At 40.4% G+C, this 25,539-nt stretch overlaps 3 protein-coding genes and 1 long non-coding RNA gene across 7 annotated transcripts in view; 3 read left to right on the top strand and 1 right to left on the bottom strand.

The window, feature by feature from the left end:
• Nucleotides 1-721: 721 nt before the first annotated feature.
• On the top strand, nt 722-3,237 carry LOC118207456 (troponin C, skeletal muscle-like). Its single transcript, XM_035381066.1, has 6 exons — nt 722-798; nt 1,513-1,564; nt 1,752-1,895; nt 2,070-2,184; nt 2,444-2,580; nt 2,814-3,237. The coding sequence occupies exons 1-6, from the start codon at nt 796-798 to the stop codon at nt 2,843-2,845; spliced, it is 483 nt and encodes a 160-aa protein (XP_035236957.1). The 5' UTR covers nt 722-795; the 3' UTR covers nt 2,846-3,237.
• Nucleotides 3,238-4,261: 1,024 nt separating this feature from the next.
• slc35c2 (solute carrier family 35 member C2) lies at nt 4,262-12,528 on the top strand. 2 transcript variants are annotated; one of them, XM_035382233.1, is made up of 11 exons: nt 4,262-4,395; nt 5,048-5,110; nt 5,433-5,644; nt 5,982-6,132; nt 6,849-6,912; nt 7,234-7,306; nt 7,897-8,065; nt 9,556-9,639; nt 11,166-11,341; nt 11,605-11,734; nt 11,877-12,528. In XM_035382233.1, exons 3-11 carry the CDS (start codon nt 5,534-5,536, stop codon nt 12,014-12,016), a joined length of 1,098 nt encoding a protein of 365 aa, XP_035238124.1. In that variant the 5' UTR covers nt 4,262-4,395; nt 5,048-5,110; nt 5,433-5,533; the 3' UTR covers nt 12,017-12,528. The 2 variants fall into 2 exon arrangements, with proteins under 2 accessions (XP_035238124.1, XP_035238123.1); XM_035382232.1 differs by lacking the exon at nt 5,048-5,110.
• A 2,991-nt stretch (nt 12,529-15,519) lies between these two features.
• The window catches only part of LOC118207989 (collagen alpha-1(XX) chain), a 31,896-nt gene continuing 21,876 nt past the window's right edge, over nt 15,520-25,539 (top strand). Inside the window, exons 1-4 of one of the 3 annotated variants that reach the window (XM_035382230.1) lie at nt 15,520-15,645; nt 17,921-18,036; nt 21,879-21,983; nt 22,808-22,951. In XM_035382230.1, coding sequence (XP_035238121.1) covers nt 17,943-18,036; nt 21,879-21,983; nt 22,808-22,951 — 343 coding nt within the window. In that variant the 5' untranslated portion in view covers nt 15,520-15,645; nt 17,921-17,942. Of the gene's footprint in view, nt 15,646-15,830; nt 15,890-17,904; nt 18,037-21,878; nt 21,984-22,807; nt 22,952-25,539 lie in introns of those variants that run through there. The other 2 variants (XM_035382231.1, XM_035382229.1) reach the window with 2 other exon arrangements.
• On the bottom strand, nt 15,876-19,423 carry LOC118207991. The gene is made up of 3 exons (XR_004761489.1): nt 18,947-19,423; nt 17,897-18,064; nt 15,876-17,048 (listed from the first exon to the last, which is right to left on the bottom strand). It is a non-coding gene; the product is annotated as an uncharacterized LOC118207991 (long non-coding RNA).

Genomic DNA, 25,539 nt, shown 5'->3' with positions numbered 1-25,539 from the left:
ACTGGTTTGGAATTTTGAGCTCTGCATCTATAGCAATGGTAGCTGGTAATTCAGTAGCTGCTTCAGTGTGCCCACACAAAATATGAGTTTTTAAGCCAGCACATGCTTCCCACAGTATATAGCCCTTAACCTCCCCCCACCCACCATCTGTAACCCTCCAACCGTAGTCAGTAAGTTTTACACTCAGGAAACCACCTCCATAAAAGGAAAGTCCATCCTGGTGTCACACATCAGTAAATTTACCGCTATACCTTTTTTAAGATGTCTCTTTCACTTCTCCACATAGCCCTACATTGTCACCTGTTCAATGTGAGAAGAGTTTGGGGTTAAGCCTCATGTTAAATGTGACAATCTTTTTTTAAGAAATAGGTAAATATTTTAAATACAACAAACAGAAAACAAACATTACTGCCTCCAGAAATATATGGGACTCATTTCAGCTGCTAAAAATGAACTGCAATGCATAGGCAAATCATGCTACATGCTTAAAAAACCGAAACAGTTGAAAACACAACAAATATCTACTGCTACATTCTGGAAGCCTTTTGTTTTGAATAAGATAATGAGAATGAAAGCATAATCCTCGCAAAAATTCTATTGGCCTGCATGCGCCTTAGAACCCTAAATGTTGAAGATACTAATTCTGGAGGCGCCTTGCCAGGAGGGGCGTGTCTTCGGTGACAGGTTTAAAGTCTGTCTACACATTCAGTTTCCGGCTAGTATTTCTGTTGAGGTGCAACAAGACTTACCTTTTCTTTTGGCTTTTTTCTGTTGAGGGAAAACTAATCCACAGCCATGGTAAGCCTAATCACTCACAAGTCTCATTGGTTTATCTTGGGGAAGGACAGTGAACAAAATTACAGATTCAAAATACAGCTGTTAAATATGCTAGGGATAAAATCTTAGAATATTTGATAACCCGAAAAAGAAGTAGCGTATATTTTAAAAATGCTTATAAACTATCTGAAAAATTCAAATTCAGTGCAATCAATACTCACAAAGAGCAGAGATTTAACAATCCATTTGACTACCCAATGACTGCTAAATAAGGAATATTTATATTTAGAAAGGTGGATTGGAGATAAGAATGTGCTGGGGTGGGGTGAACAAGGGTCCATGATTTACAAGTTTAAAGATAATAGACAGCAGCAACATCTGTTCTGTGATGATTATGTAGATGCAGGGTAATAGATTCCAATTAATTTTCAGAATTACCATTTTAGAGTCTATGATTTATTTATATTTAAGTTCTGAATGGAACTCCAACCATTTTGTAATGCGATGCCTACATAATATTGTCTGTAGCATATCTGCTGCTACATAAATTGCACATTTTAGTTCCCTGCCCAACAGATAGTACAAGTCTTATTGAGATCATGATAAATATTCTGGCTCCTGTCATTTATTTATAGGGCTGAATTCAAACTGATAGCTAAAGTTAACTGATGTTATAGTAATTAGAATAGACTTGTAGAGTGTTGCATTGTAATTATTACATGATCGTTATCCTAGAGCGAAGCGCAACAAGAGGCCCGCTCTTACCTGAGTGAGGAGATGATTGCTGGTGAGTGCCCTCCTACAGTCTCTGGTGCCCTCACACATTTGTTTAGATCTGTTTGGTCCATTGATTTCAATTGGTTCAATGATTTTAATATTGGAATATTAGCATTATATTTACCAAGGTGTGCACTGGTTACAGTATAATTTGAATGCTTAATTAAAAAATACTTTTGCACTCCTATGATCCAAAGAGTTTAAGGCAGCTTTTGACATGTTTGACACCGATGGCGGTGGTGACATCAGCACCAAGGAGTTGGGTACGGTTATGAGGATGCTCGGTCAGAACCCCACAAGAGAGGAACTGGATGAAATCATTGAGGAAGTTGATGAGGATGGTAAGCACAATGTATGCTTCTTTTCATTTAAAAAATACTACATAAGTATTAGCCAAACAGTATGTGAAAGGACTGTGTATGTTGCTAAACTGCATGTATCTAGGATAATGTGACCAATTTATTACTCTGGCTGTACAGCTATTTTGTAATGTGAGACGTACTCTGAAATCACAGGCAGTGGCACCATTGACTTCGAGGAGTTTTTGGTTATGATGGTGAGACAGCTAAAAGAGGACCAGGCTGGCAAGAGTGAGGAAGAGTTGGCAGAGTGTTTCCGTGTGTTTGACAAGTACGTCACTTTAATTCCTAAGGTGTGGTATTGCCAGAGAATGTGTCATTTGAGGGGAACTGAGATTTGATGATTTTTCAGTTTAGTCATCTTTTTTTACCTACCTTTTACCTCTTTAAAGAGTTTGTTTTGAGAGTTAAACCAATTAAACTACAAGTGATATCATCAGAGTGTGTTTTTGGTCATATTTTACCAGTCATTCCCTTCCAGCGAACCAAATAACCTGGTTTTCATGTGAGTCTCTGATTGTGTCCGGTAGGAATGCTGATGGCTACATTGACAGAGAGGAGTTTGCACAGATCATCCGCAGTACTGGAGAAAGCATCACAGAAGCTGAAATTGATGAGCTCTTGAAAGATGGAGACAAGAATGCTGATGGCATGCTGGACTTTGACGGTAAGGGAGAAGTTTGAGGATGCATTGCTATTTATATTTATCAGTTTACTTTGAAGCTTCCTGCCTTTTTGTTTATATCTTGAGTACTGCACATTGTATGATTATTGTTAAGGTATGCACCAAAGTCAATATGTTATTAAGGAAGTATAATTGTTCGATAACATTAAAGTGTTATTGCCATATACTAAAACACATTTATTTATCTATTAATTAATTAATTTTAACTTTGACAGAATTCCTGAAGATGATGGAAAATGTGCAGTGAACCAGAGACTGATGGACATTCCTTCTTGCCATAATTCCTGCTTGCCTTCTCATCTCACTCACTCATCTTGATGAAGCATAGCCTCTTTTACAGATGGAGAAGGCCCCTGGTTTAGAACTTGCAAACACTCTTTGATCTTTCTCATGATTATGAAAACACATCAAGGACAGTCAGTGACTGTGTGCCCAAAGCAGAAGAGCCAACATGAGTAGAGAAGTTCACTGGATGACCACAAGAGGGAGGACATTGCAAGCCTAGACCACCACTAGCCTAACAGATTGAATTTGGTCAAGATCAGAAATTTGCCATCTCAGTCTAGACCTATGAAAATACTAACTACTTCCACAATGCACACCAGCAAAAAATAATAAACCATAATTGAATTCATTAAATCATTTTCAATTGATTTGACAATTTCACTTTCATGGACTATAACTGTAAGGTGTAATATTAAGTTATATTTTATTTATTTTTCCATTTTTTCTGGTGCAATGTTTTTTTTTAATTTATTTTGCTTCTTGGTCAGTTGTTATTGATACACGTTTCTCCAGTCAATTTCCCAAAAAAATAAATACATAAATCTTGAAATATAGCTGGAATCTTTGGTGTACTGTGGCACTCTTACTAATGTTATACCAGCTGTTATGATTGCTGTCACAGGCTTGAAACACTTTTTCAAACTCTTAAGTATTTTTGGGGCCCAAGCAGTGAAGCAGCTGGAACCCTATTGAAATTGTTCTGGTATTTTATTAATAAATATATTTTATTAATATTTCCTCCATTTTTACCCTTGAATATTCATCAAACCCTGGTAATTAAATTTTAAAGTTTAACAGAAAAAGTTAAACAGTAAACGTTTTTCACAAAACATTTAATCTGGAAAATCATGTAAAACCATTATAATTAACCAAAGTTGTGGGTCACAACATATTTGAACAGAAAATATATAGTGTCATTATTATGTATTCTAAAAATGAACTGAAGCTCCTTAAAATTATTCAGTAGCTCTTAGAAAATGATATGATGATTATGATAATTTTAAGCCATTTTCACCATCTCCTTTGGTATATTATATTAACAGCAGATGTTAAATGAACCCTTTTGATAACTAAATTAAAACGTGTGTGCACAACAATAGGCCTCATGGTACTTCTGGTTAAGCCTATACTCACTTTTAAACAATTATATACTTAAGGGTCCTAATGTATATCTATTAACTAGACATAATAAATATTTAGTGTCACATAAAGCACCTTCTGTGCAGATTTGTGAGATTAAATATTTAAGGAAAAACAGAGAAAGGATGTGCTGCAGCTCATTTAATGTAACAAGATACCACGCTGCTTTTAATATGATTGGCTGATTGGAAAATAAATTTACGTCATTCTGCCTGTAACGTCATTCGTGTTACCACCGTCATGTGATCTGAGAGCACAGACTATCATGGCGGCGCCATTGGATTCCTTGCCGCATCATTTTTTTGTCCACGGAGTGGGGAGTGTTAAACGTCAGAATTGAGTGAGAAGTCTCGACGGGATGTTCATAAAGCGGTAGGGGAAAATTAACGTTTTGAACCAGCTTAGCTGAATAATACTGAAACAGAAAAATCGATATGTAATTGTCATACTATTGTATTGTTATTATGTTAGGTAGCTAACACTGACAATAATTCAACATACGCGTGCGCAGCTGCAGGCTGCACCATGTAACCAGCTAATGTGATAGCGTTAGTTACAAGTGGTCAGTGCTTCTGTTGACATAATAGTGATGACTAGCTTACATTATTTTCTGCAATTTAGTTATGCCCTCTATCATCTGGTGTTTCGTCATGTTCGCCAGGGAGTGCATTGTCTAAATTGTTAGGAATTATGTAAATTAGGTAAGTTACGCCATTTAACGTTCGTTAGCAAGATAAGTTAACTCAATTGAAACTTGACAGCTGTTGAGCTGGCTGACTGATTCGATTGCCTCCCCCCGCATCGTGGATAGCTATTTTACTTAGCTTATGTTATATTTGAGCCCACTTAATTTATACAGTAAAGTTTATATTTTCAAATTTACATTTGTAGTGAGTTCTCTAACACAACAAGTCTCTGCAACGTCGTGTATAACGATGTTTGATTACGATGTTACTGCGATCTTGACGCAACTTTGAGAAATACTTACAACGTTGGAGCGTCATTACTGAGACGTTTTTCACAGGTCATTTTAGGTCACACAGGCGGCATTCTACAACTGACGTTGCCTGAATATTAGCCTACAAAGGTAGGTTGCTGCAACATCCCAGTGTGGCTGAACATCCCTGTCCGAGACACAGCTATGAATTCTTAGGCCCAGGACACATTGCACTGGGAAACTGCTAGATAATATCATTATCAAGAGGTGCTTTTAAGTTGTATCATGCTGATCACTTTTTTCTGATGTCCTAAAGCTCAGCAAATGTGTGTCGTAAGCAGAGGGGTGTTGTCATGTCTAAAACATAATCCGTTTCAATTCATACCTTATTCTTGTCCCATCGGTTTATATCTCATCCTCCCTTTTCCCATCTCTTTTTGCCCTCTCCCTATCATTATCTTCCTTCACCCAGAACCTGTTGAGCGGTTCTGTTCCCTGTTGTCATGGTGCTCCTTCGGTAGCCCGAGACCCTGCTTACCAGGGTGGAGGAGTGTGTGAGGACGTGCTGCCGGCATGGCGTACTTTGTGCAGCTGTTCTGTCGGACAGTCCGCACAGTTGGCCTTGTCCTGTTCTACTATGTTTTTTCCATCGGCATTACCTTCTACAACAAATGGCTGATGAAGGTGAGATTTTATTGCTCTCAGTTTCTGTAGATACACATTTCTTCCTCAAGATACTCATTACTTCCTCAAGTGACTTATGGTGCTTGTGTGACTAATTGGTGCAGTTGAGATGGTGTCCCTTACTCAGGGTTACATTGAAACTGTCCCACCCACCATTTGTATCCTCTCACTCTCAGCCAAGTTGCCCTTTTATTCTATTTTCTGCATCATTAGTGGCATTGAGGTATTGTCTATCAGTGATTATAAACATGACAATGATGTAGGTTGCAGTGAATGACAGGAGTATAACTCTGTTTTATTGTCTCTAATAGTTTTGTTTACTGTCCTGTCCCTCCAGGGCTTCCATTTCCCCCTCTTCATGACTCTGGTCCACCTGGCAATAATATTCTGCCTGTCTGCCTTGACACGCTCAGCAATGCAGTGTTGGACTGGCAAGCCCAGGGTCCTGCTTAGCTGGAACAGCTACATGTACAAGGTGGCCCCAACAGGTCTGTATAAGTACAGTGATCAACATTGCTTCCCAAAAGCCCTGTGGGACAATTTGTTTATTTTTGTGGCCATGGAAACCTATACCACTTGCATTGTTCTATAACTAATTTTTGCAGCTTCATTTAATTCACTTTTACCTTCTTCAAAGGTTTTAAATCCCCCCAATCCTCAGGTCCAGAGTCCACTGATTTAACTCAATTACAGTTTCTCAACATTTGCTCTGTATATGGGGAGAAAGAAGACAGATAGAATGTGAGAAAAAAGAAGAAGGTAGGAGGGGAAAGGGCAAAGAGAGATAGCAAGGTGTTATCACACTGAACTTCTGTAACATAGCTCTCCAGGCTGAAGTCCAGGCTGAGAGTGGACTCTATGACATGACTCCATATGTCGTTGGCACTTTTCAGCCTATCATTATGTAGATACGTGCAGCCTATGTGACATCCTGTAGGATCTGGGATGCCAGGTCAGTTGAATTATTATTTTGGTGTATTTTTAAGCACAGTTGTGGAAATGACATAACAATACATAACAATTACTTAGCAGATACTGTTATCCATAATGATGCACAGAAATGGAGAATATCAGGGTTAGTCTCTGGAATACAAAAATGCCATACCACCAAGAAGATGCTGAAGGCTTATTTATAAGAGGCCTCTTTCTCTTCTGGTAGTTTTCATAATTGATTGTGATGTACTCTTCTCTGTTTCTCTTATAGCACTAGCTACAGCTTTGGATATAGGCCTGTCCAACTGGAGTTTCCTCTTCATCACCATCAGCCTGTAAGAACATTACAGTGCATGTGTGCGTGCGTCTGTGCTTTCATGCAATTATCTGTGTGTATTACAGAATACAATGAGTATAGTACTAAAATACAGAGATTCTTTTGAGCAAGCTGAAGACCATTTCACAAGGTAAATATGCTGTGTCAGATACAACTCCAGTTTTGCAGTATTTACAATAAACAAACAAATTTAGTGAAGTAAAAAGTGGTGGACTTATTAGGTGTCCAGATAGTTAGGCAAGCAGCTGTGTTCCTAGTTGGCATGGCACTCGCAAAAGAAGAGCAGAGTGGTGATGTTTTTGTTGGCTATCTCTTTCAGATACACTATGACCAAGTCCTCTGCTGTGCTCTTCATCCTGTTCTTCTCCCTGGTCTTCAAATTGGAGGAACCGGTGAGGGATTCTTAGAGCTCGAAGGTCCCATGGCTGTTTAGATTAAACTGCCAATATTCTGTACAACCACATGACCAGCCCCAGTTTTTCATCCCCCTCTGTATTTCCTTAACTTGTGAACTGCGGTGTGATAAAAGTGAGTTGACATCACATGCTTTTTACATGTTTGTCTGCGCTCTCGTGAATCAAAAGCGGGGGTTGCAGCAATGAGTGCCGATGATAATGACTGGGCATTCCATGCTGAGGAGGAAAGTGGGGAAATGCATGTAACAGTGATGGCACTTCCTTTAATAAAGAACCTTGCTTGAGTCTATATATTTGCAGGAGTGGTTCATCCAAAATAAAGATATTTATGTGGCAGTACTTTGCACTTTAATAACCTTTAACACTGTTGTTTCCCCACTGGGGCCAGAGAAGCAGTTTCTTGGCTGTTTGAGGAAGAAATGAAAGTGTTAGTTTGGGTATATGAGTGAATATATATATATATATATTTATATATACATTGGTGTTGTGCTCTGTCGCCACCTTACCTGAAAGATGAACATTACCTGTGAACATCATAATTTTTCTTCTCCTTCCTTCTGCACCAGAACCCATTCTTGGTTTTGGTGGTCCTCCTGATTGCTGGTGGCCTTTTCATGTTCACCTTTGAGTCCACGCAGTTCAATCTGCAGGGCTTCATCATGGTGCTGCTCGCGTCCTTCATCGGCGGGATCCGCTGGACGCTCACGCAGGTCCTGATGCAGAAGGCGGAGCTCGGTGAGTGGTGGAGCCATTGGGGGAGGGCGGGTGACAAGGGCAAGATGCCGAGGGACGCTAGTGTTTACCACAGGCTATCAACAAGGAGTCATAGGATGCTAGTGTTCACCTTAGCCTGTTCTGGCTAGGACACTGTGAGGAGCTTTCCAGCTAATGTCTATTTTGCTTATTACAAACAGGCCCCGAGGGTGCTCCGTGAGTGCCTTAAATACTTCAGTTTTTTTGTGCTACCCTTCCCTTCCCAACTACCCCTTTAATGGATTGCTTATCTGTTTGTGAATCAGTTACGTAGAGCTCAAAGTATGCCAGTGGCTGATGATTTGCACTTTGCAGTGTTGGGACATGAAGCATCTGCTGACGTGCTGCCCTCCAGTGTTGGGCCCAATCAATCCCTGTCACTGTGCACAGCAGCTTTAACTCTGCTCCACCTTGAACACGCTACAGTCTGGCACTAAACTCTGTTAAATCTTAATGGATACAAGCACAAAGGCCTCATATACAGTGCCATGAAAGAATATTTGACCCTTTCCTGATTTCCTACATGTTTGATTACATATTTGTCTCACTGAATGGTTTTTCAGATTTTCAGGCCAAATGTAATATTAGACAAAGGGAAAGTGAGTACTTGGTGTTGTGACCCTGTAGCACTTTCTTTCCCTAGTAGATTTTTGGTTCTACCTGTTATTCAATGCAAATTTGTCTGAATGGCTTTATCTAAAAATGTGTCCTGACAATGGATGTAAAAGGTTCATTGAAATCAGTTGTGTGGTGAAGAGCATAATGGTGATGTTCCTGACCGTGTAAATCACTTGTGTCTTTACCAACATTCTCATAGTTTTTCAGTTCTGTTCTCTGGTTGTTGGGACCAACCATCTTTAATGATGACCCCTGGCTCTCAAAGTCTCATTACATTTCTGTGCATTACATTTATTTGGCAGGCGCATTTATCCGAGGAAATGTAGAATAACTGCATAATGAAGCTCATTGGAACAACTATAGAACACAGGTCCAATAAGATACAATTCTCATTAAGTATCAGTTGTCCATAGCCATGAACATCAGGTCTAGATCACGCAGTTCATGCAGTAAGCATAGGCTAATTAGTCTCAGTCGGTCCTCCATAAACACAGTAGATTGATAGCATTGTACTAGACAGGTGTTACTGTGAAGAAATAACATCCTGAATGGATGCACTCAGTGCCTTGTTAACGTACTACAACCCCAGCTGCCTGATGCAGTTGCCAAATTACATTTTAAATCAAGATTGTTTCAGATTATTTTCATGATAATAATATCCAACTAATGCAATGTGCCCCGACTCTCTTGTGTTTAAACATCATATTCATGTCTTCTGTGCACCTTGCTGACAGAAACTTTGGGTTTGATTTTAGTGTAACGTTTTGCAACATGCCTAGCGAAAGCTGACAGGTGGTGTTTCTTCTGTAGTGAGACAATAACAGTGCAGAACTGTCTGATCCGTATTGCTGCAGGCCTGCAGAATCCAGTGGACACCATGTTTCACCTGCAGCCTGTTATGTTTATGGGCCTCCTCCCACTCTTTCTGTACAACGAAGGTAAGACAGAAGTGTGTCTTCCAAGGTACGGTATCACTAGCATTACCTGATTTACACTTAATCTATGAATTAACCATTGTATTCCTTTTTAAAATCCAAGTTTTAGGGCTCTTATAAATTACTTTAGGAATTCCTTGAAAAAATACTTAATTCAGTCTAGTGAGGAGAATATAATTTCAGCCTGTATTTATAGAATTTGATACTGAAGTTAAAGAAATATCTTATATCTGTATAGATACGATAGGTGTTCTGTACTTTTAAGATTTTTAAAAATTTATTGGATGGTGAATCAACTTACTTGGAGTGAACTGAACAATCATTTCAAATAAAATGCAGTCTTTCAAAATACATTGGACTCTAGTTTCCAGAATCCGTGGGCCGGCACATGGCGAGTTTTGAGCAGTAGCACTGGTGAAATGGTATTGTTGCCGTATGTTTTCTCGCACCAGAGTGGTTTGGTAATTTTGTGACTCTCCGTGCGCCGAAGTGGGAGGGGAGCTACTGCTAGCGGTGTGTCAGTCAATATCGCAGCGCAATATCGCAGTTTTCGGGTCAGTCCTGCCCGTCATTTGCGCTGTTTGCCACCTGCCTGCCCAGATCATGTCGGAGGTGTATCGTCTCGCAGATTGCTAATTTAGGTTGGTTTAAACACCTGCACGGTGTGATCATTTAATCCAACTGCATTTTGTAAATATTGCACGATTTATGTAGTTGTTTTCCGTAGTTGAAATTATACCTCGCCTGTGTTACAACTGTCCCATTCACAGTTGTAACATCAGACTATGTTAACGTTTGTTTAAATTGTACACAAACAATTTGTGATCACCTCAGACTTAATGTGACTTATCGTAGCAGACAAGTGTACATTCTTTAAAGTGAAATTTCACAGCTTTTGATTGCATTAAATAATGCAGTAAAAATGTAAATTGTTGCAATTCTTCCGGTTCTCCCCTTTTCGAATGATCTTTTTGAACACAAACGGTAATTACATTATGTGACCATCAGTATTTGAAATAAAGTATACATGCCAGAAATCTTTGTGAATATTGTTATTTTTTGTAGAAAAATTCTCAACAAAGCGATACATGTTCTAGCTGATTAAAAAATGTATACATATAGGAATTTTTAATGATTATTACTAGTTTAACTCAGATGCCGAATTTCTACATTTTGGTTATATTTTGATATTACGTTACAAATTACATATTTACATTTATTATGGCAAAAAGAGAGATTGTTGCAAAATATTGCATTGATCATCAAACTCAGTTTATAAATGCAGTCAGACGGACGGGTAAATTGCAGTGTGCTTCTCTGTATTGACTGACACACACACCCAGCAGGGACTCTTCTCCCACCTTGGCTCTTCCCAGGAAATTACCGGCTCAGGTTCGTCAGAGTCTATGAGAAATATTCCATTTCCCCAGGGCGACGGCTCGCAACACGCTATGTGCAGGTCCGAAAATAGGGCCCCTCGACAGAAAAAAATGACTGTCTGTGTGTGGGTTTCCTCTGGCTCTGTTTAGGCCTCAGCCTGTGCACCTCAGTGAAGCTGTTCCGCTCCAGCGAGCTCTCCCCGCTGCTGTACTCCCTGCTCACGCTGTCAGCGGGTGGGGGCCTTGCCTTCGGCCTGGGCTTCTCTGAGTTCATGCTGGTCTCCCGCACCTCCAGCCTCACGCTGTCCATCGCTGGCATCTTCAAGGTGAATCTGCCCGCTTCCCACGGTGGCATTCTCTGTCCCCCCCAAGTCCTGAGAGTGACTTCATTTTCTACATTCTGTCTCACATTCATCTTTTAACATCATTCCCACTGGTTGTCCCTTCATGCTTTTTCACCCCCTAAATCACAAAAAAACACATTTCTGACTCTGTTCTTTCCTTCTCTCTCTTTATTTATTCCTCCCTTTATTGAAACTTTATTTGCCTTTTCCTAATCCTGAATTTCTTTCCTGTTTCATGCGTGTAGGAGGTGTGTACACTGCTGTTAGCTGCTCGGTTAATGGGGGACAAGATGACCGTACTGAACTGGCTGGGGTTTGCTGTCTGTCTCTCTGGGATCTCTCTGCACATGGGGCTGAAGACCTATTACTCCAAAGGTGGGAGCATCCATCTCCCTGTCAAGCCCACCCATACCGTCTGGCTTACTGTGATTCTGTCATAACCAGTCTGTACATTGATCTGTCCCCACAAATGCAAATGCTTTTGTTTTTATAATGTCACCACACGTTTGTGCTTCAGGTAAGAGCCCCACCCTGAGACAGCTGTCCAGTCAAGACAGCAGAGATCTGGAGCTGCCCTTGCTCCGAAATGGCCAGGAGGAGGGGGAGGACATGGAGGAGACTTGTGATGAAGAGGAGGAGCAGAGGATCCTGCACTGAGTGAGAGCAACCAGGGACGGGCAGGAGTACCGCGCTGCGTGAATGTCGCAAGAGGAAAGGCTAGCAGGGTTCCGTAGACATTCTCCATGGAAGAGAATCAAGAGGAAGATGAGGATGGTGAAGAGGACGGAAACACTGCTGCACACCCAGTGCTTCAATTGCCATCCATCTCCTGAGAATGTCTTCCGGATCTCGTAACAACATTAATCAGGGTTAAAATTTCTATGGAGGACTAATGACTTTCCAGTGTGCAAGATACAATAGTGAAAGGAAGGGATTTCTATCCCCGTTATGCATATCTGGATTTAAGGAGCAAGTTCTGTACAGAGGAAGAGCTTTACATATAGACTTTACATAGTCCCCTGTGCTTGTTCAGAGGACCAGGCTGCTGACTGTTTACTCCTAACTGATATTTTCTCGCATTGATTATGTGTATATGGGACCAATGCAGTGGTCAGATTGAAAGAATTTTCAGCAAATCATTTCATTTCAATTAAATGAGCTTCTGCGTATTTCTGCCTGCCTTATCTTTTGTGCTGTCTTCAGGATACGTGCACTCCAGCGAGTGAGTCCATGTGCATAACCTCACAACAGCAGCCTTGACCGAATCCTTTGCCTGTCCTGTAATGCTTCTAATGAGATTTCCTGTCACATTGGAGGAGAATGAGATTTTTTCATTCGTCACACTTTCAGCTGAGCGCTGCCTCGCAGAAAGGTCTCCATCTAATTAACTTTGTGTACTCAGAGCATGAACCTATGAAAGAGTGCATTCATCTTGACTGCAGGGCTGTGCCTCAGAGAAAACTGATGCTGTTTCATGGTAAGGGTCATACAGCCACACGCCCATTTACTTTTCTCTCTTTAGTGTGGAGTCCATAGTGTGGAGTGCCCCTTCATTATGGTAATCAACAGGCTAATCATCAAAATCACCCCTCCCCCCCTTAGGCAGACCAAAAGTCAGGTGGTTGCGGGCGGATTGGCTTGGAGGATTCTGTGCCTGTTTGTGCTGTATCTTGCTAGCAGCATACTGAAGCTGGAAAAGACTGGGTAAGGTGCGAGGCAGTGGTGCTGATTTGTCTAAATTCACCTTGCCCTCTCCAGCAGGGCTTTGTCTGAGGAATACAGAAGAATTCATTCAGTATAGAAATAGTCAATCCTCAAGCATACTGGATTGATAGGACAACGGCCATTGTGATTAATAAGAATTTTTGGACCATCTCTTCTTATTTGCAATTGATGAATGAATTACTATGTGCATGTAGCTATATACTACTACTACTACTTATAATGATGATGATAATAATAATAATAATAATAATAATAATTAATAAAGGTTTTTTTTTCTTTGGCAGTGTGGGTAGGTTGCATATATCATGAATATTGTGTTAATATTTTAAAAGTCATGATTTCGAGCTCTGGCAATAAAGTATGAATGGGGGGATGAAAGGGGATGAAAACTTCCTCTACTAACGTATGTCCTGATAGAAATAGGCAGAATGGATTCATGCTTTTTATTTCTCATGTACAGTGTATAACACCAGTATATATGCTATACTTGTTGAAGGGTGCTGATCAAATTTTATACTTCCTGGTAAGGGAGGATTTTTTCTCTCATAGGGAAAGCTGAGTATGGTCACAGGAAATCACACTAATTTTGATGCAGCCCACTCCAATACTACTACATGATGAGAGTTCATCCTGTCTCATCTGTGCCTGGCCAGTGCTGTAATTTTTTTGAATATTTCCTGAAATCAAATTTCCACCCGTTTCATTGTTCCCTGGCAGGTATATATTATGATGTTCCATATCTCTGATTTGATCTCACATCAGCATTATATGCAGCAGTGTAACACTGTTCACATTTGTACTTGAAAGTTCTGCTTTAATTTCAAAATGAAAATCCATTTGTAAACAAGTGAAACAGCCTGCAACGAGCTAACAGTGCCATCTAATGGATCTTAAAAACAATAACGCAGGGGATAATACTCTTTCATTTTCCCCTGTTATCTGATTCAAATATCTGATTTAACTATGTTTTTGTTCAACTGTCAGATTTAACTATCTTTTCCTTTGAGAATTACAATGCACTCTTATTTTAGTCCATTCATGGATTTTGCCCAAATTCTTGATTTAAAATATCCAAGAGAACAGGACTGAGGTCCTCAGGTTCAAACCCACAAGCCCCAGGTCCCAACTCCAATGCACTGACCACTACAATACACTATAAAAATATACTCAGATAATTCCACTTTATTAAACCAATTCTACCACTGTCATTAGTTTCATATATTCACTTGTGAGTGCACACTCAGTCTGGTTGGCTTCAACAATAGGCAGACAAGGAGTTTTACTGTAAAAGAAACTAAAGAAAATGTAAGGCAGTTCATGTGTATTTGTTTCATTTTAATTGAGTTTGGTGGGATGTCTGTAAACTCACTAAAGAAATTATTACATGTAAAATTAAGAATATTAATTAAGAATATTTCTCTAACCACATAGAAAGAAATGTTGAGCTAATTTTAAAAAATAGCATACTCTAAAAGTTCAGTCTGAAACATGAGTACCCATCAAAGCCGTCACAGGATGATTCTGTGCCTGTGGCCTAAAACTCTTCTGACTCATACAGTAGTAGAATAAACAGTCCAACTGAGTGTATATTGTTGTGGCTTTGATGTATGCAGTTTAATTTGCACAGATAATATGCCTTAGGTATCCAGACTGAACTTATCTATCTAGCCAAATGGGTTTGTTTTTAACCTGTTTCAAAACCTCAACCCTCAGATTCAGAGTTCAGTTCTCTGTCAGCTGCAACACTATGTTTGGATGGTACCACCCTAAACGTCACAGGATGGAACAAGTAGAAACTCAAATAGGAGTTGTTTATTTGGCATGCTCACTTGTGCCTCAGTTCCAAAGCTGTCAGCCCCTTAAGTGATGAAAGCTGTTGGTCTCCATCAAAACAGTCTAGTTTTGCATGTTTGATATTTTATTTATTGTACATTACATTATTAATTTACCCAGCAGTTGTCCATAACTCGATGTGCTGCACATCCTACTACATTACATTTCACTTCTTCAATAATACATTTATGCAAATGGATTTTTCTCTGGCTTAATGCTGTAATTTGTCACTCTAACCACTACCAACATTTCTTATCTTCAATAATCGTATTGTCTTTAACTGACCACAGCAATGAACGCATGTTCAGGTTAAACTATAAAGGTGGTTATTCTCTAGTTTGATTTACTATTTAATTGTTTTGCTTTACAACATGATATACACAACCGTTTTTGTTAAATACCATTTATAATACATTACAAACTCATTAACTGCAATCTGGTAGTAAACGAACGTGTGTTGCTCTGGCAAGTTTGCACAATTCTCTGCAAAAGAATGAGCGAAAATTGGCAAGGTAGAATTTACGCATACTCTTCCAAAGGGTACCCCGCCCATGTTCGCGTGCAGGAAGGGAAAAGAGCGATCAAATATCACAGCCCATTCCATTGAACTGCACTTGACGGGTTTTCTGAGAGACAGAGTGGAACTCGAGTGTTGACATCAGCCTTGGAATGCACAATTCTCACCCTGGCGCAAGGGAAATAACCTGGACATAAACGCGCGACCTCGGGTAAGCTGGCCTGAAACTTTGCCTGCGGACTATTTTTCAGTATAATTTTAACTGGAGCTGTCAGGCTTGCGCATGGGCTTTAACCGTATTTCCAAAAACCCACTAGAACAATGTAGCAATAAGAAAAATAAACCCAATCGGGGACGGCTGTAGGTATCCTTTTGTGCCCTTGTTGACGGGACGTTTACTAGTCGTGTTATCTGTATTGTAGTTTTTTGCGGTAACGTTCATGTCTGGAGTGATGGTAAGTTATCCGTCGTACCTAAATGTGAATAAGGAGTCTGGACACTGGCTTTTTCTTTTTGACTATGATAAAATGGGCAACATCAAAACGAATTTATCTGGGCTTATATAAATTTGCATTGATTCTACCGCTCTGATTTGAGGAACTGAAATAAACTCGCAAGCCAAAGTGGGCGTGTAACTAATGTTTGAGCGAAGAAAAAAGTCGGCAATAACATGTCCCGAGCAAAACAGTTCATACTTGAAACGGACTTAAAAATGCAAGGTTTGTCACTGCCATCACTTTAGTTGTGGCATCATATAAAATTCCACATGCAGATCCAAATTCAAAGGAAAGGCTATGACAATTTCCTGAATGATAATATTTCAGTCGGCAGTTTCTTCATGAGTTTCTCGACCACATTGTCATCTTCACTGTCATCATGAAATGAATCCTTTGTTTTTAAATTAAATGCTGGCTATTCTCTTTGCCAGTTTCACACTTGAAGAAGCAAATCAAGAAAGTAGTGTTCCTGACTGCATCTGCAACTGCAGGGCTCAGTTATTCGGCCCTTATTGATGGCACGCATTTTGGAACCACAGATGAAGAAAGGTTTTTTCCCATACCCAGGGAACAATTTTTTTAATTGCGTAACGCCATGTCTTTAGCACCAATCCTGTGCATAGTCCCTGACAGACAGGTATGAAACTTGGAGAGTAAGAACGGGGAACCGCAAATCGCAGTGTCCTACGGCGCGCTAGAACTTTGTGATCCTCCGGGGCGCCTCCTCTAGGCTGCCAGGCTGACGGCACTTTCCTCTGCCGGACAGGTATCGACAAGTATGAAGGAGCTTTTGCGAATGGCGGCCTGCGGCGCGAGAAGGGTGTCATGACTCATGAGACTGGTCATGAGTTTTCTTTCTTCTTTTTTAAAATAAATAATTCGACGCCCAACGCACGTCTGATGAGACTTGTCGTGGTAGACAGTCAAATTAGTGCGCAATGACGTCATGCCAATATTTCTCAATATCTGTTGTTCTCCATGGTTTACCTTTATATACTATATTGCTCCAGTTTCACCCATTGAACATCGGTGTCTCAGCAGTCAGTAGAATGCTTCAGAAAGGTTTTTTCAGCTAGGTTTTTCTCCAGGTGTGACAGTCGCTGTCATTAGGTTTAGCCTGGGAAAGAATGGTTCAGAGAAAAGATTCACATCAGCCTCTGGCATTTCATAGTGCTCCAACAGGTGTTCGACAAGATACCCTCCTGTCCTTTAATTATGGACAGTGACCTTGCTAATGACCTGGCATCCTCGAAGGCTTACGTTGGTTTTTCCAGGTCTGTGGTGTGGAATCTCCATAATGATGCCTGGCTTGCTCCAACTCACGGCCTTTCTGAATGCTGTTTAAGATCACCCATTACAGTACCACTCATCACCAATTTCTATAATTCCTTTCCTAATTAGAAAGGTTACCAAACTGATGTCTCGATGTATACCTCTTCCTTGTACTTTGGAATTTCTCAATGGCATCTAATAAAGTAAAAATGGAAAATAGCATGCATAAAAAAATTGCAGGATGAGGTAGAAATGTACTCAAAATTCAAATATTATTGAAGTTCTGAGGTGAATAGATTTATTAACTCAGTTGTCACTCATATTTAGTTTATGGTACTTTACACTTTTCTAAAGACAATTGACATATTTCAGAAATTGCTTTATTCCATTTTCCATACCGGTAGAATGTTCTGTCATAAAGAACAAAATTATTTTATTTTTGCCTGTTTATTTGAAAAAATATGTATTATTATTATTATTATTATTATTATTATTGTTGTTGTTTTTGTTGTTATAAAAAATTCTGCATTACATTTCTGACAGTAAGGCATTGGTTTAGGTTTCTGCCGTGTGTTATATTTTTCCAGCATCCTGAATTCAGAGATGAATACAGCTTTTCATAGGAAGGACAAAAACACCTACAGTAAACACATTTTTGTCATAAATGAATATGCATATTGTGTTCAACCACACCTCTCTTCTCTCTTGTGTCGGCAGGTCCATTGTTCCAGTTTTCCCAATGCCTCCCTGCTGCTCTCCCCCCTTTCTTCTAGCGCTGCTGCTGCCTGGTCTGGGTACTCTCCTCTTTCTGGTCTCAGGGGTCCACAGTCAAGGTACTCCCCCTCTCTCTTGTTAACATAGCTGCATAATCAAAGGCACTCAGGCAGTTCAATCGGATTCAATCATTCAAGCCATAACATTTGAAATGCTCTTCCTTTTGGTCATGTGTTAACCTGGACATTGTATTTTAAGTTAAAATTAGCAAAAAAGGTTTCATAAAAATGAAACATTGTCCTTTACATGGAAGTTTATCCTGAGTTTAGTTTTTACCTCATTTGTAAAAATAAATAAATAAATAAATTTTTTTTTAAAAATTTCAATTGCCTATACAAAAGGGAACAGAATAAGGGAGATGGAACAAAGAATTTAAGAGGGAAAAGGAGACAGGAGGGAGTGTTAAAATAATGGATAACTTGTATATGGTGCCTTTCGTCTCCTGATCTTTGCAGTGAAGGAGGGAAGTGATTCACGTGGGTCATATACAACATTCATTTTAAACCAGAACACTCAGCACACATCAGCTGATGTGGAAAGGGGGGATTAATTTTTCAAACTGAGAGATAATTAAATTGAGAGAATTGAGTAAACCAGATTAAAAGCTTGGCCAGGACACCATGGCCCAGCAGATATTTAATATAAAGTGGTTAAGGCAGAAAACCAAAATGCTAATTTTGATATTCAAATATAGGTCTCCAGCGATTCTTTCTTTTAAATCAGCAGGTACCTGTCCTGGTTTTCTAATACACAATCCTCCCTCTTGTCACCAATTCAAGCATTCTATAGCATACCCACATTGATCTAGTGAGTAGAATGTACACTACTGCGATCTAACAAACAAACTGATACTCACAGCTTAAGTAGCTGTTGGCAGTAAGAAAACATGGCTGGACAAAATGACATCACAGACATATGAGGCGATACAAGGATAATATTGTTACAGAATAATATTCAAAACACACTCACATACAGTATGTCATCTAGTGCCGTAAATGGCCAGGATGCCTTTGTCTTTCCTCAGAATAAATGGCACCAGCATACTCCCGCATTTGATTATTTTCTCACAGTGCTGTATATTTTGAGCATGTCCGCCGTCTAGTGTCTTCAAAGAGATGGAAAGCAAGACTAGTCTTATACATCGCGTTATTATTTGACAAGCCATCGTCCATCCAGGATAAACAAATGGATCTAAAGAATGTTGCCTGCAGTCCTCTGAGCTTTTGACTGATTAGACAGGCCCGGAAAACCCACAGGTTGCCATGCCAACCCGTCAGTCTGTGCATTCCCAGATTAGCTGTCACTGTCTCAGACCGGTATGGACCAAATCTGTATGAAGACCTTAAAGTGAGGATTAGACTCCATATGCACAAACATGCATGAACATACAGTGAATTTATGCATACAATAGGAAAAATGTTGTTATTTTTCAGTGTTTGTTGCTGCTGGATTGTAAATCCGTCTGCATGTTCAGACGCTTTCGCTTAACAGACCTGAAGAGAATACTGAAAAACAAAGAGCCCACAGATCAAGTGGCCAGCGTAGTGGTATTTAAGATAATGACAAAGGGGCCCTGTCAAAAGAATAAAAAAACTTGCTTGTACCCCTCCCTCCCTTCCTCTATCTCTCTCTCTTTCTCTCTTGCTAATAAGATATCCTTTTGGGGAGGCTTAGACGGCCATTTACAAGAGCAGGAAATATAAAATACAACATTGTCAATGGAAAAGAATGGATTTTTATGTTCCGGGGGTGGAGAGACCCAGGGATATAATGAGCATAAACATTATCAATTAATGAATGATTTTGGTCATTTTAAGGAAATCAGGTGCATACAGGAAGCAATATAGCCTACTACCCAGGAGAAGAGAGGTTTGATTCTCACTATTTGATTTAACCGTTAGCTAGCTGTTTGTTTTCTGTGGTTTGATTTGCTTGTATCTACCAGATGTGCAGCATATGGTGTTGGCGAAGGCTGATTAAAACTCAAAATCTCTCTCTTTCACACACGCACACACACACACACACACACACACATGCACCCACATTTTACTGTTGTACCTCTCCTCTCACCTTTCCTTACATTTAACTGAACTGTTCTGCTATGGGTGCTTCTTGAGTTTGAATATCTATGTACACATTTTAGGGTTTTTGCTTTAAATAAAGGCTGTTGTTCAGTGACGGTAAATAGTGTTCATATCAAATGCATGTCAGGTGAAAAATGTACCAGTGCTGGTCAATTGACTGTCAAATGTAAGGAAGAAAAATATCAGACACCTGGTCATTGGTTAAGAGAGAGCTCACAGCAATGGCAAGAATCATGTGGAACAGAAGGTGCTGCCCGTGCACAAAGAGGGGTATCTGTAAAACAAAGCAATCTCGTGCATTGTAACAACTTACACAGCATTTATAGAAGGATACATAAAAACATTTAAGTAACCCTCAAATAAGCACAGTTTTTTGTATTTTCAGTTAAATCTAAATCTTAAATTTGAATCTTCCTTTTGATGTACCATTGTCACTGTGCTTCTGGCCGCCCCCCAAGCCAACTGTAGGGACTGGACGCTAGGGCTGTTTTTGCAGCGCAGTCATTGTGGTTGTTGCTGCTGAGTGCGTGGCCAGATGCAGACCTCAGTAAATATTAAACTTTCCCTCTAATCTTCTGCCAACTTGTGAGACTCTGTGACCCTCCAGTGTTGCCATGGGAACAGAGACCCCGAAAGGAGAACATGGAAAGGGCTGCCGACACGTGCAGACACAGCGCCGCGATTCATGTTGTCCCTCGCAGAATCCCCCGCTGCCAGGCCTGACGTCACACGCATGCGGCGCCCCCAAACTAACCTTTCCCCAAATGGATTTCCTGTCCACTCTTCCAGTATCCAACCCCCCCTCTCCCTCCGCAAGGCTCTGAAACAAAAGACCTGCTTGAGGAGATGCAGACAGCTGGCACAGAGAGCTGAGGACATGGACGAGGACATGAGAAGCGAGATTGTTGGGAAAGAGCAAGTGGAACTTGTGCAAATGAGTTCTGACAAGAACAGAGTTCAGAGGAGAGGAAAAGGGGTGCAGGGGTCAGGACAGAGAGAGGGATCACTCTTCCAAAACAGGAGAGTCCTGAAAAATTTTTCAGCTGGCACAAGAAAATGCTAAAAAACTATTTTATATGTCTTTTTGATCTCAAGGCAGATTTAATCACCCTCTCACCCCCCTTCTCCACTAGGCTTATTTCCTATGATTTACTCAGTCAGATTTAAACTCATTATCATCTTCCACCAAGCCATCTACGGAAATAAGCTTCCAGGCCAGCTGTAAATTGAATCCTACTTACATATTATGCCTTATGCATGGGGACAGGGTCCAATTGTGTCCTCTACCAGGCAGCTTTACCATTGTTTCAGTGGTTTAAAACTTATTAATTATTGTCCTAGTAAAGTGGTATCTTTAGCCATGGACTAAAATTTGAGATTAAAAAGCAACTTAAAAACTTAAAAAGCAACATTTTATGTGCTGCATGTAGCTGATAGCGCCTTTGAGCAACATGCAATTGGCAATTGTATCAACCATGGTATGGGAAGGGGTCTGGGTTTCATTGCTATCCAGTGACCTATAGTCGATTAGGCACCTGTGGACTGCTCTACTAAAGCCGCATATGAAAGGTGGTCCTCTGATTTCGCTCTGTGAGAGATTAGCTGCGGTGTCAATAGAAGCTGGTGGTGAATTGGATATGTACATACATATATGTTTGTGTGCAGATATGTTTGTGGCACAATGTGCAAAGGTACTGTCTATATGGAATGATATGTAAATAATCTCAGAGGCAATGCTCTCTCCTGCCTCAAATGGAATGTGTTGCTCTCTGTGCTGCCTCAGCAGCAGTGATGCAGACTGTGCCCTCTCTGCACAGGGAAACTCAAGCTCACCGTGTTGTCCGAAGATCGCCTACAAATGAAATGGAAGGAGGCAGAGAGTCCAGTGCAGGGGTACAAGGTTCGAGTCAGGCCTATTTCAGGTAAGGTGGCTGCAGACAGGGAGGTGTGGAGTTTTTAATCGCAATGTTTCAGCACTCTTAGAAACAGCATTCATCTGCTCCCATGCTTACAGGTTATGGGTCATTTCTCCGAAGAACATTACTGCAGTTTTACTGGTGCAGTTACCTGGCAGAAAGTAAAATCACCAGTGTGTTGTCCAAGACCTTCTCTCAGTGAACAAGTAGATGTGTTTTGGCTTTGCTGTCATTACCCATCCCACTCCTCTTGCTCTCCTGCTAAGTGAGCAGTGTGTCAATAGATTCTTTCCTTATTGTGTCAGCAGTTTGTCTGCGCATGTGAGTGGTGTGAGGGGGTTTGATACACAGTGACGGAATTAATAGAGATAGGCAGGGAGCCAACTGCCTTTCTCTCCCTTTGTCTCTTTCTCTCTCTCTCTCAGTCTCTCTCTCACTCTCTCGCTCAGTCTGTCTCAATCTCTCTACTGCTCTGTCTGGGCAGGAATCTCAAAAATGGTCCAAGAAAAAACAAACATGTCTATTCTTCAGCTTGCCAGAAAAGGGGAAGAGGACATTAGGCAATGAAGAGTGTGAGAGAAAAGTGCTAGATCTCCCTGGTCTGTTACTCTATGAGGCCAGGTAGAAAAAATTTCATTCAATTGACCATGCCTCAGCACACCCCGCATCTGCAGAGATGAAAGCTTTTGCCTCTCTTATGATTTGCTGACCTTTTGAATAGCTAACCCCCTCATTTATTAACCAGATTACACTGCTAAATGGTAAAATGTGGTAACTCTGGCAGATGCCTGTGTGTGACTGTCCCTTCCGCCCCTCCTTGTAACCCCCAGAGGAGCCCCAGCCAGAGCTGATGCTGACAACCACACGCAGTCGGGCCACGGTGGCAGGGCTGGACTCCAAGCAGGAGTATGCTCTGCAGATCCTGATGCTCAACGGGACACAGGAAAAACTCATCGCCAAGAGACGCTTCACCAGTAAGGGGAGAGATTAAAACAGCGAGCGGGAGGAGGGATGACAGAAAGTAAAGAGAGAAAGAGATTACAGAGGGAAGGAAGAGGTTGATTTGAAAAAAGAGGTGAAATTGAAACTGAACCAGTAGAAGAAGGGGCATCAAAAAAGAAAGAAACAGAGAAGCAGAAAGAAACAGAGAAAAAGAGGTGTAATGAGTGTTTGTATGCACAAAAGGAGGGCATGAGCACATAGCTCACCAGTTTTCATTTTGGTAATTCAGTGTTTTCATTTTTGGCTGGACCGCAACAGCGGGGCCAGCCCTATAAACGCGAATGTCTGTGACTGAGTGACTGAGTGAGTGATGAAGTTACACCGCGCATGTCTGTGATTGAGTGACTGACTGATGAAGTTACACCATTGGTCGGCCGGTTCGGTCCAGCCATATACTAGGTTTTGACCTGGTCTTGTTTAAGTTTATGGAAATGGCACTCCCCTGCACTATCATGTATATCTCCCTCATGTGAGACTTGTCAGTACTGGCAATTTTCCAGTCTACAATCTGAAGATTAAAAAAAACAATTCACTATAAAAATCTGTTTAAATCTGGAGAAATGCTGGGAATTTGTGGCACGTTTGAAATTTTCAGGAAGCAGAAGCTCTAACAAGCAGCACCAAATCAGCTGTATTTTAAAATAAATTTCATGAATCTCAGTTATTGGGGTTTGGCTTAATTATTTTGGTTACTGAGTACAGCTTATATCGAATAACAACTTTTTGTGCAATATAACAGTAAAACCTTTGTTGCTGGTTGAAACCCAAATATTAATAGACAGAGAAATAGAAAGATAAATATTTGCTATATTTCATCTCGACAGTTCAACCACTTTGGAAAGAACCTTAGCACCACCACACTGAACACACTATCTAGCTGTGTCAACCCCTATCCATACCCTCAGATCTAATCAGCCGGCATAACACTAGCCCCAGTTTCTCGCCCCCTGTCAGAAGTTTGTAGTGCATACACCTCCCCCCCTTCTCTCTTCGTAAAAACACAAGAGATTCCATCTCTGTAAAAGGAATACTGTACCAGGGGTCGCTTTTGAACAGATACAGAGCCAGAGTGAAGTTACTGGTGCCTCTCGGCTATCTGCAAAGTTTGGCCCATAAAGCAACACCACTGTCACAGAGGGAGGTAATTGTACATAATTATAAGTCAAGCCCACTGGAGGTACTATATGTGGGTATCTGTGGATTTTACAAAATACCTGCATGTCTTTTGACTTTGACGGGCTGTAATTGATGCTGTTAAAACCTCAGATTCCTGTAGAATTAGAGACCTTGTCTCTCTTGTGAGAGGAAGTCGACAAATAGCAACAGTATTGTTAATGTACAAAGGGGTTGTAAACTTGAGTTCTCATTTGACAGATTAGAGTCAGCAGCCCCCAAGAACACACAGACAGATACTCCCACCCCCACCCCCACCCCCGACTTGTCATTGCCAAGCACATACATATTCAGGTGTATTTTCAGTTATTGACACTCTACAGTGATATTCTTGTCAATGTCAGACCCGTATAAACAGAAAATGACTTTGGATCAGTGCTGGTCTCATTAGTGTACCAATTACATTAGGAAGAATGGATGGCTCATTATAACCATTCCAAGCAAACTTTTATGATTATTGTAATTACTTATTCATTCTTTTCAGTACAAATTTCCCTTGAGGTACACAGTAAAATATTCAACATTAAATCAACTTTGTATTTGACTAGAGGGATATGAGTCCTGGTTGCGCTCACATACACTCTTGTTAGAGTTGAAATAACATTGGACATTTTACTGTGTAGAACTCAATGTATTTTAAAGTCTAAACTGGAATATAGTTTTTGGCCTTTTCTCTTCCGTTTCTCTAAGCCATTTCCTCTTCACACCCCTGCCCTGCTTCCTGCTAGTGGATTTACACGCTGTTCATCTCTGCAGCTTAACACCTCACGTTCTGCGAGACTCATCTGACTGACACAAGCTGACAGGTCTTACAATGTCTGCCAAGTGTTTATAAAACATTCTATGCATCCTACGGTATTAAAGCGTTAAACATGATGGTGGGGGGAAGGTTACAGTGTCGGGTGATGCATGTCCAGACACGTTGGACTTGAAGCCGGTTTTCAGATATGCACATACTTTATGTCATCCAAGAATTATATATACATGAGAGCTCAGAGGTAAAAAAAAAAAAAAAAAACCCTTTTTTGGCTTGATAGCATATGCTTACTTAGACGCGTGTTATGATGGTAATATGATTCTCGCATGGTGCATAGATTTGGGATGTCAATCTTCCCGCTGGAAGTTGACTTTCACCCTTTGAGGTTTTGGCATAGAACCTGCAGACTAGTTATATAATCTGAATAATGTTGTCACTGGGCTTTACGTATTTTTAAAATGCCTTTCAGTTAGCTTCCCTGTGGATTTTCCTTCATACTCATTTAAAATGTAGAATTCCAACTCCAAAGGCTGAACATACAAAGTAGTGATTTATTACCAACAACTGAATGGCCATTGAAAATTATGTCCAAGGAACTTTTCTAGGCTTCTTTTTAAAAGGGAGAGTTTT

The sequence above is a fragment of the Anguilla anguilla genome, chromosome 11 (genome assembly GCF_013347855.1).
Source record: "Anguilla anguilla isolate fAngAng1 chromosome 11, fAngAng1.pri, whole genome shotgun sequence".
Taxonomy (NCBI): domain Eukaryota; kingdom Metazoa; phylum Chordata; class Actinopteri; order Anguilliformes; family Anguillidae; genus Anguilla; species Anguilla anguilla.
Note: the sequence above shows the minus strand (reverse complement) of the source record. Positions and strands in the feature narration are given on the sequence as shown.